General features: G+C 41.9%; 1 protein-coding gene across 6 annotated transcripts in view; it reads right to left on the bottom strand.

Annotated features, from left to right (window-relative positions):
* STON2 (stonin 2) overlaps window positions 1-17,058 on the bottom strand; it is a 147,719-nt gene that overhangs the window by 45,352 nt on the left and 85,309 nt on the right. Inside the window, exon 1 of one of the 6 annotated variants that reach the window (XM_019919805.3) lies at window positions 15,108-15,779. The exons of the other annotated variants lie outside the window; for them this stretch is intronic. Coding sequence (XP_019775364.3) covers window positions 15,108-15,561 — 454 coding nt within the window. The 5' untranslated portion in view covers window positions 15,562-15,779. Of the gene's footprint in view, window positions 1-15,107; window positions 15,780-17,058 lie in introns of those variants that run through there. 6 annotated transcript variants of the gene reach the window in all.

Below are 17,058 nucleotides of genomic sequence, written 5' to 3'. Positions count from 1 at the left end.
CAAGAATGGCATTTCAGTGACCACAGTGGACTTAAAGGCAGTGACGGATGGGACTCTGAGACATAAAGATAGAGGGCTTATCCCATATTCAAATGGTATGTAATGGGCTGGGGATAAAAGGTTTTTAAAATTGAACTTTCAGGGCTTCCCTGGTGGCTCAGTGGTTGAGAGTCCGCCTGCCGATGCAGGGGACACGGGTTCGTGACCTGGTCCGGGAGGATCCCACATGCCGCGGAGCGGCTGGGCCCATGAGCCATGGCCGCTGAGCCTGCGCGTCCAGAGCCTGTGCTCCGCAATGGGAGAGGCCACAACAGTGAGAGGCCCGCGTACAGCAAAAAAAAAAAAAATTTTACTTTTAATAAAAAGAACTCAGCACTGCTTCTGAAGAATGGCTTGATATTGTGCAAGGTTTTTTTGACCAAAAGTTATTTGTAAATCAGGAACGAAGAGTGAGCCAGGCAGATTTCCCCATCTGCATGCAAAGTGAAAACAAGATGTAGAAGTGATAACAGCAATGGGGCAATGTGATAAATCAATCCAAAGTTGATGTTTAAGGTCTAGTGATTTCATCCATTAGCCCAGTGAGAACTACCATTAGCACTAAACTCAATCACCACCGCTGAGATGACAAGCGGCAGCCCTGAGTGACAGACGGAGCATTTTTCAAGTGCCTGTGAAGCCTCGTGGGAAGTCAACACCACCTAAGCGCCTTTCTCAGCAGCTTCCCTATTTTCTTTCCTCTCTGTGACACCACTACACCAAGGAAAAACTAACACTGCCACTTCTCTTTCTCAGTTACTTTGTCCTTCCTTCACTTCCAAATGCTGTGGGGTGAGGATATCTCTCAGAAGAGAGGTCTCATGAAGAAGGGAGAAAAAGATTCTACTGAGTACAGATTAAATGTCAATTCCTTCCCCTCCTCACACCTCTTCAGGGGACAAAAGATTGGAAATGTTCCAATCAAAACAAGATCTCTCTCTGCCTTTCCATGATTCTTAGCCCCGGCTTTGTGTTGGCCTCTTTGTTCCTGCAAAGAAGCTGCTTCATTGAAACATCACAGAAAAAAAACAGTTGTCCCCCAGACAATGAAGTCGCCTGCACACAGGCATCTCCAAAATAGGCAGGCCACAATGCCGGCAGAATTCTCAACCTGTTGCTATAGTAGCAGAAAGAATGTGATTCCAGCAGCTCTGCAGAGATTCATATCCAAATCCCACCAGCTCCCAAAGAGAACATTAACCCTTCACTGTCCCTTTTCAGGGGCAGAACCACCTGGGACGAATCCTTAATTATTCTAGGAGCTGGATATTGTAGTCTTAATATTCACTCACTCATTCATTCATCCAACAGCCATTCATTTAGATTGTTATGCTGGTTCTTAGGTTTTCAGTGGCAAACAATGCAAACATGGCCCTTGGTGTTAAGAGGAGGAATAAGATATTAAATCACTGCTCAAATAACAATATACTATGCAACATCAGTGTTACATGGGAGGCACCAGTTTTCAGCAAAGCCATCACCAGAATGGAAACAACCTACCCAAGAAAACCAGCTTATACATTAGTTGCAGCAGACAACTGCAATTATTTGATTGTTTACATGTGTTCATTTGACAAAAATACCACTAGTAATGTATATTCCAATCACATCATGCCTCCTACAAAGCATTGGTTTAAATGAGCTATTTAATCAAATCAGTTTTCCACATAAAATAGAAACAGGATTGTTTGTTGGAGAACATAGCAAGCAGTTGCTGACTTGTCACCAGGGAACAGAAATAGCAGGTTAGGGCTCAGAAAATACATGAAAGAAGCACAGTCCTAAGAACCCTGGGAGGACTTCTAAACAGCCTTCACCCCAATTTATTTCTCTGGTCAAGAGAGAGTAACAAAGAAACCTCAGGAAATACAATTTAGAAATGACCTGCAATCCAGCCTACTCTCCCTAACTTTGTGGTGTAAAATCTCATGTTATTGAATACCTTCCTGCTAGACTTCCTTGTTTCCCATGGAGCACAAATACTAGGAAGGCAGGTTGTCTTAGGAGGATGAACTCGGTAGGTAATGATATCCTCATATGCTTTTTGTGAAACAAGGCAGCATCGATCGGATTGCCAAGCAAAAGCTGAAAAACCAAGAAGACAGGTAACTAATTTCGACTGGCTAGTAAGATGCAGTCTCAGGGAAGTCACATAAACCTTTGTACCTCAGTTTCCTCAAAGGTAAATTTGATATACCACATAGATCCAAAGGCACATGGATCAACAGCAATGCCTGAAATAAAGTACTCTGTTATCATTCTTAGTAGCGCTGTAAAACAGGGTTTCTGCCCTGAGAACCTCAATCATCTTTTAGAACACTGGCTTCAACCAGAGGCACAGGGTATAAGCCTTTCACGAAACACATCAGGGAAAATGGGCCATCAGGAAGGGATATTCACCCAAATCTCTTTTAACCACTGCAACACTGGAGTAGGGTTTGGGACGTAAGGAAAAGAATGGTGCATGCCAATCCACTTCTACAAGGATCAAGTCTTTGGCCACTCTAGTCATGCACTGACAGTGAACCCTGAGGGGAATTCAGAATGGAGAAAAACAGGAAGCGTTCTGTGCTTTGGATATACTGGCCCCTATATAGTTAAGATGCATATTTAAGAAAAGTATTTAATGACCCCAGATTCCTGCATCTTCCCATATATAGAAAAACACTAAAATCATTAATTTGAGATGTCTGTTCTTTGTGATTAGCAGTAATCTTTGGATGTTCGACTACAAGTTTTTTTCCAGGAAAAGAAGTCATATATATCCTGGCTCCTCCCTCACCTCTTCAGAGCAGTTCCTCAGAGCTATCTGAGAAGCTGCCTCCCAAGCTATAGTCCTCAGTAAGGTCCCCAAATAAAACTTAACTCACAACTTTTACATTGTGCATTTTCACTTCAGTCAAAAAGGAAAAGGTCCCAAGTGTTCAGACTAGATGGAAACTGGTTTCTGTTTGCCTGAGAAAAAAGTGATGATAGCAAAGGGATATGGTGTGATGTATCAATAAATTAATGACTCCACCCAAATAATGCCCATCCTAGAAATACACAGCCAAGCCCAGTGACCCAAACCCTTGACATTTTGGAGGACAGACCAAGAATGGAAATGGAAGCATTTTGTTGGAACTCCAGTGCCATTTCTGTATCTATCAAGTCTGAAGTACCTGCAGGAATTGTTTTCCCTTTAAAATTCCACTGGCTAGATCATAGTAGCAAAGAGTCTGATGCTTACTTCCTCATTACAAGGAACAGGCTAGTTTCAGAAGATGGACACTTTCTGCCTCTTGGTTACTCTGGGATCTACCTATGGTTTCACCAGCTTTTCTAAGCAGGAAAAAGTACAACCCCCCTCATATGCCACTCCCCCACTATGGAATCTTACTTTTAATAGCCCTAATTCTTCACGCCTCTCAGTATCCATGTCCTTTGCCACATGACTTTACAGTTTCTCCCTGCAAACATATATTTCCCTGACCTTTGACAATGGTCTTGGCCACGTGACTTGCTTTGGCCAACAGGATGTTAACAGATTAATGACACAACCAGAGGACTGAAGTGAGTTTGCTCATTGTGGCTTGTGCTCTTGTATCTCTGCCATCAACCATGACAAGAACATGCCCAAGCTAACAGCTGGTCCCAGGGGGAGGATGAGGGACATGTGGAGTAAAGCCACCCCCGAGTAAGTCCAGTCAAGATCAGCTGACTCTCCCCACCCCAACCTACAGTCATGGGGGTTAATAAAAGCATATTATTGGATGCCACTGAGATTTTGTGGTTGCTTGTAACCCAGCGTTAGTGTATTGACAACTAACTGATACATCCACCATAGCAAAAATTAATCTGTAATTTATTAATTAAAACACTGTTTGCTTTTTTTTTGCTTTGTTTTCTTAACACGTAACAAGAAATGGATCTCTGATTTTTGCCCCCATTACACGACAAGGTCCTCAAAGCAGGGTCCTATGACATCCCTAATGCCCAAGATTTATTCATGGAGTCCATACCATGTTCTAAATCCCAGGAGATGCAATGATGAACGATACACAATTCCAGCCACCATCAGTCTGCACCTGTGAATTTTTTCCGATCTAAGACCAGGTCAATGTGCTTTAGCTCAAAGGTGATTATAAAGTTTACTTATGCAGCTGGAAGTACACCAAGTCAGTAGTGAACTCTGAACCACTTGCGTGTTCCTTGCCTAAGTACAGGTGAACTGGAATCATAACCTCTTTCAGTAATGGAAGGAATTGACAAGACCATTGGATTATTGGTTTTCAATCTTAGCCAATCACCAGAGCTTTCTAAATTATAGATTCCTGGTTCCCATCTACAGATATTTAGTTGAATACTCTGGCACAAGGCCCAGGTGTCTGTGTTGTTAAAAAGGTCTCAAAGTAATGCCGATAATGATAAGCACTGGGACCCCACCCATGCACCCACCTAACAGAACCTCTCCATCCAATGACTGAATCTCTTACGTTGAGTTGCACTAAGCATTTGTGATGACATTAAAAGACCCAAAAGTGAACACAGAGGGACTATTTCCAGATGACCACATGTATCCATTACTTACTGTTAGCATGATAAACCGTTCCAGAACTCAGTAGCTTGAAACAATAAGCACTAATTATTGCTCAAGAGTCTATGGATCTGGATCAGTTTGTCTGATCTCTGCTGGATCCACTCACGTGTCTAAGGTCAGATAGCTGGTCTAGGACTGCTTCACTCACATGTCCGGTAGAAGACCACTATCAGCTGGGGTGACAAGGGTCTTAGTGCCACAGAAAGCGAGTCCAGGAGTTGTCCCTATGGTGACTAGACTGGATTCCAAGGGAGCAAGCAAAGGTATACAAGGCCATTTAAGACCTAGGCTGGGCTGAGGTGGCTAGTGCACCACAGCTAGGCGGGAGGGAGGCCAGGAAAAAGTCTGGACCTGCCTAAGAGGCAAGAGACCACTGTTTTGGGGTGCACGAGGAGAGGGGATTCAGAGCACTGCCTAAGTGAGTTCCAGAGAAGGGCACGAGCTGCGGCTATCAGCTCGGACGCCAGAGACGGCCATGAGACACTAAGGCTGCTGCTGAAGCCACCTAGAACCCTGTGTGCAAGCACAGGTCACTCTCCACACAGCCCCTCCCGGGAGCCTGTGCAGCCTGCCACTGCCAGGTCCCGTGATCCAGGCACAACTTCCCCGGGAGAACACACGGTGCGCCTCAGGCTGTTGCAATGTCATGTTGGCCTCTGCAGCCGCAGGCTCACCCCGCATCCGTACCCCTCCCTCCCCCTGGCCTGAATGAGCCAGAGCCCCCGAATCAGCTGCTACTTTAACTCCGTCCTGTCTGAGCAAAGAACAGGCACCCTCAGGTGACCTACACGCAGAGGCAGGGCCAAATCCACAGCTGAACCCCAGGAGTTGTGCGAACAAAGAAGAGAAAGGGAAATTTCTCCCAGCAGCCTCAGGAGCCGTGGATTAAATCTCCACAATCAACTTGATGTACCCAGCATCTGTGGAATACATGAATAGACAACGAATCATCCCAAAATTGAGGCAGTGAACTTTGGGAGCAACTGTAGACTTGGGGTTTGCTGTCTGCATCTAATTTATTTCTGGTCTTATCTTTCTCTTAGTTTAGTATTTAGAGGATATTATCATTGGTAACTTTGTTTATTAATTTGGTTGCTCTCTTCCCTTTTTTTATATATATAGCTATATATTATTTTTTGCTTTTTCTCTTTTTGTGAGTGTGTATGTGTATGCTTCTTTGTGTGAATTTGTCTGTATAGCTTTGCCTTTACCACTTGTCTTAGGGTTCTGTCTGCCCATTTTTTGTTTCCTTATTTTAGTATAGGTTTTAGCACTTGTTATCATTGGTGGATTTATTTTTTGGTTTGGTTGCTCTCTTCTTTCTTTCTTTTCTTTTTTTAATTGCTTTTTAAAAAATTTTTTATTTTAAAAACTTTATTTTATTTTATTTTTTTCCTCCCTTTTCTTCTGAGCCATGTGGCTGACAGGATTTTCGTGCTCCAGCCAGGTGTCAGGCCTGTGCCTCTCAGATGGCAGAGCCAAGTTCAGGGCATTGGTCCACCAGAGACCTCCCAGCTCCATGTAATATCAAATGGCGAAAGCTCTCCGAGAGATCTCCATCTCAACACTAAGACCCAGCTCCACTCAATCACCAGCAAGCTAGAGTGCGGGACACCCTATGCCAAACAACTAGCAAGACAGAAACACAGCCACACCCATTAGCAGAGAGGCTGCCTAATATCATAAGGTCACAGACACCCCAAAACACACCACTGGATGTGGTGCTGCCCACCAGGAACACAAGATCCAGCCTCATCCACCAGAACACAGGCACCACTCCCCTCCACCAGGAAGCCTACACAACCCACTGAACCAACCTCACCCACTGGGGGCAGACACCAAAAACAACGGGAACTACGAACCTGCAGCCTGTGAAAAGGAGACCCCAAACACAGTAAGTTAAGCAAAATGAGAAGACAGAGAAACACACAGGAGATGAAGGAGCAAGGTAAAAACCCACCAGACCAAACAAATGAAGAGGAAACAGGCAGTCTACCTGAAAAAGAATTCAGAGTAATGATAGTAAAGATGATCCAAAATCTTGGAAATAGAATGGAGAAAATACAAGAAATGTTTAACAAGGACCTAGAAGAACTAAAGAGAAAACAAACAATGATGAACAACACAATAAATGAATTAAGACTTCTCTAGAAGAAATCAATAGGAGAATAATGGATAAGTGACCTGGAAGATATAATAGTGGAAATAACTACCGCACAGCAGAATAAAGAAAAAAGAATGAAAAGAATTGAGGACAGTCACAGAGACCTCTGGGACAACATTAAACGCACCAACATTCGAATTATAGCGGTCCCAGAAGAAGAAGAGAAAAAGAAAGGGACTGTGAAAATATTTGAAGAGATTATAGTTGAAAACTTCCCTAATATGGAAAGGAAAGGAAAGGAAAGGAAATAGTAAATCAAGTCCAGGAAGCGCACAGAGTCCCATACAGGATAAATCCAAGGAGAAACATGCCAAGACACATATTAACGTTAACAGCTGATCTTTCAGCAGAAACTGTGCAAGCCAGAAGGGAGTGGCAGGACATATTTAAAGTGATGAAAGGGAAAAACCTACAACCAAGATTACTCTACCCAGCAAGGATCTCATTCAGATTCAATGGAGAAATTAAAACCTTTACAGACAAGCAAAAGCGAAGAGAATTCGGCACCACCAAGCCAGCTTTACAGCAAATGCTAAATGAACTTCTCTAGGCAGGAAACACAAGAGAAGGAAAAGATCTACAATAACAAACCCAAAACAATTAAGAAAATGGTAATAGGAACATGCATATTGATAGCTACCTTAAATGTAAATGGCTTAAATGCTCCAACCAAAAGACATAGACTGGCTGAATGGATATAAAAACAAGACCCATACATATGCTGTCTACAGAGACCCACTTCAGACCTAGGGACACATACAGACTGAAAGTGAGGGGATGGAAAAAGATATTCCATGCAAATGAAAATCAAAAGAAAGCTGGAGTAGCAATTCTCATATCAGACAAAATAGACTTTAAAATAAAGACTATTTCAAGAGACAAAAGAAGGACACTACATAACAATCAAGGGATCAATCCAAGAGGAACATATAACAATTGTAAATATTTATGCACCCAACATAGGAGCACCTCAATACGTAAGGCAAATGCTAACAGCCATAAAAGGGGAAATGGACAGTAACAAAATCATAGTAGGGGACGTTAACAACCCACTTTCATCAATGGACAGATCATCCAAAATGAAAATAAATAAGAAAACACAAGCTTTAAATGATACATTAAACAAAATGGACTTAATGGATATTAACAGGACATTCCATCCAAAATCAACAGAATACACTTTCCTCTCAAGTGCTCATGGAACATTCTCCAGGATAGATGATATCTTGGGTCACAAACCAAGCCTTGGTAAACTTAAGAAAACTGAAATCATATCAAGTATCTTTTCCAACCACAACGCTACAAGACTAGATATCAATTACAGGAAAAAATCTGTAAAAAATACAAACACATGGAGGCTAAACAATACACTACTAAATAACCAAGAGATCACTGAAGAAATCAAAGAGAAAATCAAAAAATATCTAAAACAAATGACAATGAAAACACGATGACCCAAAACTTATGGGATGCAGCAAAAGCAGTTCTAAGAGGGACGTTTATAGCAATACAACCCTACCTCAAGAAACATGGAACAGGGCTTCCCTGGTGGCGCAGTGGTTGAGAGTCCGCCTGCTGATGCAGGGGACACGGGTTCGTGCCCTGGCCCCGGAAGATCCCACATGCTGTGGAGCGGCTGGGCCCATGAGCCATGGCCGCTGAGCCTGTGCATCCGGAGCCTGTGCCCCGCAACGGGAGAGGCCACAGCAGTGAGAGGCCGCATACTGCAAAAAGAAAAAAAAAAAAAAAGAAACAAGAAACATCACAAATAAACAACATAAACTTATACCTAAAGCAATTAGAGAAAGAACAACAAAAAAGCCCCAAAGTTACCAGAGGAAAGAAATCATAAAGATCAGATCAGAAATAAATGAAAAAGAAATGAATGAAACAATAGCAAAGATCAATAAAACTAAAAGCTGGTTCTTTGAGAAGATAAACAAAATTGATAAACCATTAGCCAGACCATCAAGGAAAAAAGGGAGAAGACTCAAATCAATACAATTAGAAATGAAAAAGGAGAAGAAACAACTGACACTGCAAAAATACAAAGGCTCATGAGAGATTACTACAAGCAACTATATGCCAATAAAATGGACAACCTGGAAGAAATGGACAAATTCTTAGAAAAGCACAACCTTCCAAGACTGAATCAGGAAGAAACAGAATATATAAACAGACCAATCACAAGCACTGAAATTGAGACTATGATTAAAAATCTTCCAACCAACAAAAGCCCAGGACCAGATGGCGTCAACGACGAATTCTATCAAACATTTAGAGAAGAGCTAACACCTATCCTTCTCAAACTCTTCCAAAATATAACACAGGAAGGAACACTCCCAAACTCATTCTATGAGGCCACCATCATGCTGATACCAAAACCAGACAAAGATGTCACAAAGAAAGAAAAGTACAGGCCAATATCACCGATGAACATAGATGCAAAAATCCTCAACAAAATACTAGCAAACAGAATCCAACAGCACATTAAAAAGATCATACACCATGATCAAGTGGGGTTTATCCCAAGAATGCAACGATTCTTCAATATATGCACGTGAATCAATGTGATAAACCATATTTAAAAACTGAAGGAGAAAAACCATATGATCATCTCAATAGATGCAGTAAAAGCTCTCAACAAAATTCAACAACCATTTATGATAAAAACCCTCCAGAAAGTAGGCATAGAAGGAACTTACCTCAACATAATAAAGGCCATATATGACAAACCCACAGCCAACATCATTCTCAATGGCAAAAAACTGAAACCATTTCTTTTAACATCAGGAACAAGACAAGGTTGTCCTCTCTCACCACTATTATTCAACATAGTTTTGAAAGTTTTAGCCACAGCAACCAGAGAAGAAAAAGAAATAAAAGGAATCCAAATCGGAAAACAAGAAGAAAAGCTGTCACTGTTTGCAGATGATATGATACTATACATAGAAAATCCTAAAGACACTACCAGAAAACTACTAGAGCCAATCAATGCACTTGGTAAAGTAGCAGGATACAAAATTAATGCACAGAAATCTCTTGCATTCCTATACACTAATGATGAAAAGTCTGAAAGAAATTTAGGAAACATTCCCATTTACCAATGCAACAAAAAGAATAAAATACCTAGGAATAAACCTACCTAGGGAGACAAAAGACCTGTATGCAGAAAACTATAAGACACTGATGAAAGAAATTAAAGATGATACAAACGGAGACATATACCATGTTCTTGGATTGGAAGAATCAACACTGTGAAAATGACTACACTACCCAAAGCAATCTACAGATTCAATGCAATCCCTATCAAACTACCAATGGCATTTTTCACAGAACTAGAACAAAAAATTTCACAATTTGTATGGAAACAGAAAAGACCCCGAATAGCCAAAGCTATCTTGAGAAAGAAAAACGGAGCTGGAGGAACCAGGCTCCCAGACTTCAGACTATACTACAAAGCTACAGTAATCAAGACAGTATGGTACTGGCACAAAAACAGAAAGATAGATCACTGGAACAGGATAGAAAGCCCAGAGATAAACCCACACACATATGGTCACCTTATTTTTGATAAAGGAGGCAAGTATATACAATGGAGAAAAGACAGACTCTTCAATAAGTGGTGTTGGGAAAACTGGACAGCTACATGTAAAAGGATGAAATTAGAACACTCCCTAACACCATACACAAAAATAAACTCAAAATGGATTAAAGACCTAAATTTAAGGCCAGACACTATAAAATTCTTAGAGGAAAACAGAGGCAGAACACTCTATGACATAAATCACAGCAAGATCCTTTTTGACCCACCTCCTAGAGAAATGGAAATAAAAACAAAAATAAACAAATGTGACTTAATGAAACTAAAAGCTTTTGTACAGCAAAGGAAACCATAAACAAGATGAAAAGACAACCCTCAGAATGGGAGAAAATATTTGCAACTGAAGCAACTGACAAAGGATTAATCTCCAAAATTTACAAGCAGCTCATGCAGCTCAATAACAAAAAAACAAACAACCCAATCCAAAAATGGGCAGAAGACCTAAATAGACATTTCTCCAAAGAAGATATGCAGACTGCCAACAAACACATGAAAGAATGCTCAACATCATTAATCATTAGAGAAATGCAAATGAAAACTACAATGAGGCAGCACCTCACACCAGTCAGAATGGCCATCATCAAAAACCCTACAAACAATAAATGCTGGAGAGGGTGTGGAGAAAAGGGAACCCTCTTGCACTGTTGGTGGGAATGTAAATTGATACAGCCACTATGGAGAACAGTATGGAGGTTCCTTAAAAAACTAAAAATAGAACTAGCACACAACCCAGCAATCCCACTCCTGGGCATATACTCTGAGAAAACCGTAATTCAAAAAGAGTCATGTACCACAATGTTCACTACAGCTCTATTTATAATAGCTAGGACATGGAAGCAACCTAAGTGTCCATCGACAGATGAATGGATAAAGAAGATGTGGCACATACATACAATGGAATATTACTCAGCCATAAAAAGAAACAATATTGAGTTATTTGTAGTGAGGTGGATGGACCTAGAGTCTGTCATACAGAGTGAAGTAAGTCAGAGAGAGAAAAACAAATACCATATGCTAACATATTGTATATATGGAATCTAAAAAAAAAAAAGGTTCTGTAGAACAGAGGGGCAGGACAGAAATGAAGACGCAGACATAGTGTATGGACTTGTGGACACGGGAAGGGGGAAGGGTAAGCTGGGACTAAGTGAGAGAGTGGCATGGACATATATACACTACCAAACGTAAAATAGCTAGTGGGAAGCCGCTGCATAGCACAGGAGATAAGCTGGGTGCTTTGTGATCACCTAGAGGGGTGGGATAGGGCGGGTGGGAGGCAGGGAGATGCAAGAGGGAAGAGATATAGGGACATATGTATATGTACAACTGATTCACTTTGTTATAAAGCGGAAACTAACACAGCATGGTAAAGCAATTATACTCTAATAAAGATGTTTAAAAAAAAAAAAACACCTAGGCTGGGGACCAGTACACAAGCACACCTTTACTTCTTTACTTCTGCACATTCTATTGGCCAAAGTAAGTTATGAGGACAAGCACAGATTCAAGGGCTGGGGAAACAGATTCCACTTCTTGGTAAGAGAAGCTACAAAATCACATCACAAGGGTCTAGATTCAAAGAGGGAAATAATTGGCGCCATTTTTTCAATCAATTTACTATACAACCTAGTGGAAGAAAAATATCGGCTCCAGCCAAATGTGATTTCTACGTGTGGGCCAAAGTTTTCACCCTAAGCTCACAAAGTTATAAAATTCTCAGGTTGGCATTCCATCTGATATTCCTCATTTCTACTCCTGCCTGGGTGCGTGCGCACGCGCGCACACACACACACACACACACACACACACACACACACATATCTTAATCCTCACGATCTTGGTCTCAAACTAAAGCAAAAGAAATCTATTAGCACGTTTTATTTTATCCTTTGATGTTTTTAAAGATGGTGCTAGATGACACGCCACCCGTACGAGGATTTGTTTTAGGGCAGGTCTCTCTGTGATGTCTCTTCTGGGCTGAGGATATGCCTACAGATGAAAGGTGACTGAATGATTACCAGGGCTACATCCTCCAAGGGACCCCAAACCATTAACACGAGGAGAAGCAACGCAGAAGAAATATGACAGAAAAAAGATAACACAAAAGTAGCAACTAGTCTTGAGGAGCAGGAAGCTGGAGCTCACTGAAGATTACAGGCTGAGGCTAATTATATTTTTGCCACCAGCTGCTGGCAAAGCCCTCTTCGTTCCACTTCCCTACTTCATCACCCTTGCCCTGACTGTGACTGTTGAGGAAATGCACTAAACTACAGTGGCTGAATCCACAACTGTCTTCCTTGCCCCAGGCCCTAAGATGTATGCAGTCTGGCTGGGATGTAGCAGCAGCTATTATAGCATCCCTACTAAGGTGCTGCTTTCTGTGTTTTGGAAAAATCACCATGCCCTTTTGGTTAACTCCCCTTGAATTCTCTAAATACCTACTTGTGAGGTCTGGGACAGCAGGAGGTGGTAGAGAAAAGAGCTGCAGAAACCAGAAAACACAGGCTGGCAGAGAAGTGGCCAGGGCTGGGTAGTGCCTGAAGGCTCTTTAGAGAGTATAGGAGAAAGCAGACTCTGCTCAAATGCAAAGCTGTCTCAAGTGCACGGTTTGGTTCCCGTTTAATACAGCCAGTTTTCACTCTGCTTGGTAGGTTCACTGCTTCAAAGACTAAGAAACAGGAGTGGATGAAAAACACAATGAAATAAAAAGAAATGATAAATTTACCATAAAGATGCCTCAGAAAAGCCAGGTTCAAGAAGATATTGCACTCATTTTAGTTTATGCAGAAATTCCAGGAAGTTCTGAAAACATTTAGAACAGGCCCTCTATAGGAAGAAACGTTGCCCACACTCTTCAGAACTATTCTCTTCCTAAGCACTGGATCTGGGAGAGGAGGAGGTTTGGTAAGAATGGCGATGCTTTTATACTGTAATGCTTAGGATCCAAAGCGCAAGTGCCTGTGAGACCCAGAGTGGCTATCAGTACTGTTAACTCCACAGGTGGCCTGAAGCTGCATCTGTTTGTTTTTCAATCATCACTGAAAAGAGTCACCAATTGAAACCCTGCATCTTTAGGTAAAATCATCATGAGGGTTCCCACCCCCATCTCTTGCTCAGTTGGCAACAAAATAAGTGGCGTTCCTGGACGTCTTCTAATGAGCTGGCTGATTGGGCCGCAGTCCATCTATGCTTTTGATTCACTAGCCAAGGGGAATCCAGAGCTGTAAGAAAGCAAACTACTGGCATTATCACCACAGGAACAGTGATAACCACAATGATGAAGAATTACTGATTTCTGCTCAGCAAAAGCCACCCTGTACTTTCCTGAAACTTAGAAGAGAGGTATGCTATCTAAGAAGGGGACAGTCACCCTGCCTGTGCCCCTTCCCACTTCAATACACACATACCACGACTTCATACCCTCTGGGTACAGTACTTTTCAGCGCTATTGTTTACTGCTGCTCTAAAAACCTAGACATGTGAAGTACAGGTTGCTCCTTATAGAGAATCCTTCAGTTGCCTGCAGAGCGGTGCCAAGAAAGAACCTGGGCTGCCTCTGCAGATACCTGGGCACTGGCCAAACTTGCACATGTGTCTTGTAAGCGCCTCCAGTCTGGGCAATTTCTGTTACAGCTTCCCAGGCCGTGCTCCTACAAAATCGCTTAGTGCATCATCTTCACTCTCTAATGACGATGTAATTCCTCATGGCTGTTAAAAAATAGGGCCGTCTCAAATAGACAGTACTATACTGGTATAGTACCAAATTCACGTGACACATACACAAATGCTGTCTTTCCTGTGACATTTTTCTTGAAATCTCCTTAGATATTAAAGTTTGGGTGAGGCCAGGACCCAGAGGCAACAGTTTTATTCCTTCACATGCCAGTGCAATCAACGGCTTGTGTTTAGAATAAATATTTGAAACTCAGAAGCCTGTTAACAATGCAGCACTTGATTGCTCTGAATTACTCTCACCCACAGCAATCAAGGGAGAAGTCCTTGGCACTAGCTCCATGCAAAAAACCTGCTTCCCAGCCTCCTCCATCTGCCTTCTGACTCTCTCTTCAAAGAACTCTCCACACACCACACAAAGGTCTCAGTTTTCTCCGTTAAATGCCACATGAATCCCACATTGAACATCTGACTTCTTTCTTCCCAGAGCACCACAGATTTAATTCAATACTTCCATGTTCCTGTATATTTAATGGAACCAACTTATCTTTTAACTCTTTGACTCAAACCCTTCTGCTGGTATCTTTCATTGGACACTGAAAATAGGGTTTTCTGTTGACTAGTTTTAGTTTTGAGACAAAATGTCATCTTGGTCTATTTTAAAGCTATGGTAACAATTAAGCTACTTTTCAATTAGTCAGAGGTGCCCATGTATCAAAATGCTCACAATTCTTACCACTTTTCCTTCTCCAAAACCCATTTGGTAAGCAATGTAATTTTTTTTCCTATGGGGCTAAAGGGTAAACTATACTAACCAGAGGTAATTAGAAGGTTAAATTTTGCTCAAGGCCAGGCTATCAGATTACAAGTTCTAATAAACCCTGCTGGGAGAAGACATGCCTTTGTCTTGGGACCACTGAGAACTAGCCAATCAACAAAACAAAACACCTTCAATTCTATCAGAAACTCTCCCATCTAAACACAATGGAAAAGGAAAGCCAACGCCAAAGCAAATAAAATGAAGTGGTTCCACTGCTGGCAGCCCTTACCGTGGGGGGCAAAAACCCCCTGTGGACCCTGGCCGGGGCTCTGGCTCCTCCTGGGGTGGGGGAAGGGTGGCGAGGGGTCCAGGACTTGGGTGCAGGTAGAGGTATGCTCCATGCATGCTTGAACAGGACTCACCGCCGCCTGCCTGCCTGCCTGTCTGCCACTCAGTTCTCTAGTCTGGGTGGGAAGGGCCAAGATGGAAAAAAAAAAAATGCGCAGGTTACTCACTGGCCTTCCCAGGCGGGGCGGGCACACCCAGGAGGAGAGAGAGGCCAGGCGCAGATAGGCAGATTCTTCAGAGATCTTGCTTCCGATTCCTTTTGTTAATACTTCCTGAACTTTCAACTCAATCTGCACAAGCGTGGGTACTTTGGGGAGGCAAATAACACTTGGGAAATTAGATTCCAAGAGCTCAATGCAAAGGTTACTTTGAAAAGGCCATGCTTTCCTGCACATACTTTTACATTTAACCCTGAAATTTGTTTCCACTGTTTTTGAGCATTAATCCTGGCACAGAAAATGAGAGTAACAGGCAACCTTGGTGCTGGGCCTGGAACGACCCGGAGCAGGCAAACCCAGATGCGATTTAGAGAATGAATTTCTCTATCAGGCACATTCTTGAAATAGGTATCTGAAAATCAAGATTTTAGAAATGGAGTCACATTGAAAATGCAAGAACTTGTTACCTGAGAGCCTGGCCTTTGATAAATCCTGAAATGAAGCCTTTCATAAATGGAGGGAATCCTTCAGTAATTTGTTTTGGTAAATGTGGGTGTTCATGAACAAAGGCACAGCAGTATTACAATAGAAGGAGATAGAGAGATGGAGAAGGGTGAGGAGAACTAACACCTATTAGAACCAGGTACTTATCTAATTTATTCCTGAAAACATCCTCAGGAATTCCTCTTCCTCTTTCACAGGTGAGCACGCTGAGACCCAGAGGTTAGGTAATGGAAAACCTAACCTCCTAGTGAATGGAAAACCCAGGATTTGGACCCAGGTGTGTCTGAATCTAAGACCCAGCATCATCCCACTGGACCACCAGGCACCTCTCCCACCATTCCTGAAGAAATACTCACCTTTCTTCTACTTGCAGTTGACAGAAGGCTAAGTCACCTTTTCTTAAATTTTTATACCATTTCCAAAACTGCTGTGCCATGAAATGTAATTCTGCAGGATACTAATAGGTGTAATAAAGATGAAAAAAAAAATGTGCTGTGCAGGTTTCTTTACTGTAGCTCCTCACAACCTTTAATATGCTAATATATATATTACGAATCTCCTAGCTCCAGACTTAGAGTGTCATGTTTCCTTTCCCAAAGGTTGTCTACTTGGGACAAGGAGATCTTCTGGGTTTGGGAAACACTTACAGAAATGGGTTATTGTTGGACTCTTCTCCCCCTTTGCTCTACTCTGAATGTTGATGTCCTCCCAAAACTCCCATGCTGGAACCCAGTTCCCACTGTGATGGCGTTAGGAGGTGGGGCCTTTGGAACATGATTAAGTAATGAGGGTGGAGCTCTCATGAATGGCATTAGTGCTCTTATAAAGGAGCCCTTCCACCACGTGAGGATACAACAAGGAGGACCCTTACCTGATCTCAGACTTCCAGCCCCCAGAATTATGAGAAATAACTTATTTCTGTTGTTTATATAATAAGTCACCCAGTCTGTGGTATTTTGTTATAGCAGCCTGAACAGACTAACACACCTTCCTTTTTCTTTTTTTTTAAATTTTTTAAACATAAAAAAACTCATGACAATTTCAAACAGTATATAAGGATATAAAATAAAAAGTAAAAATCTACCTATTCTAGCAATCATTCCCATTCCCCAGGGGTAACCACTGTTAAGAATTTTTTATGTACCCGCTTCAGAAATGTTTGTGTTTGTAAAGCATATATGAATACCCTTTTAAAAATAACACAACTGGGATTAAAGTATAACCAGGGTG

The sequence above is a fragment of the Tursiops truncatus genome, chromosome 2, assembly GCF_011762595.2.
Source record: "Tursiops truncatus isolate mTurTru1 chromosome 2, mTurTru1.mat.Y, whole genome shotgun sequence".
NCBI classification, from domain to species: domain Eukaryota; kingdom Metazoa; phylum Chordata; class Mammalia; order Artiodactyla; family Delphinidae; genus Tursiops; species Tursiops truncatus.
This window is presented reverse-complemented; position numbering and strand designations above follow the sequence as displayed.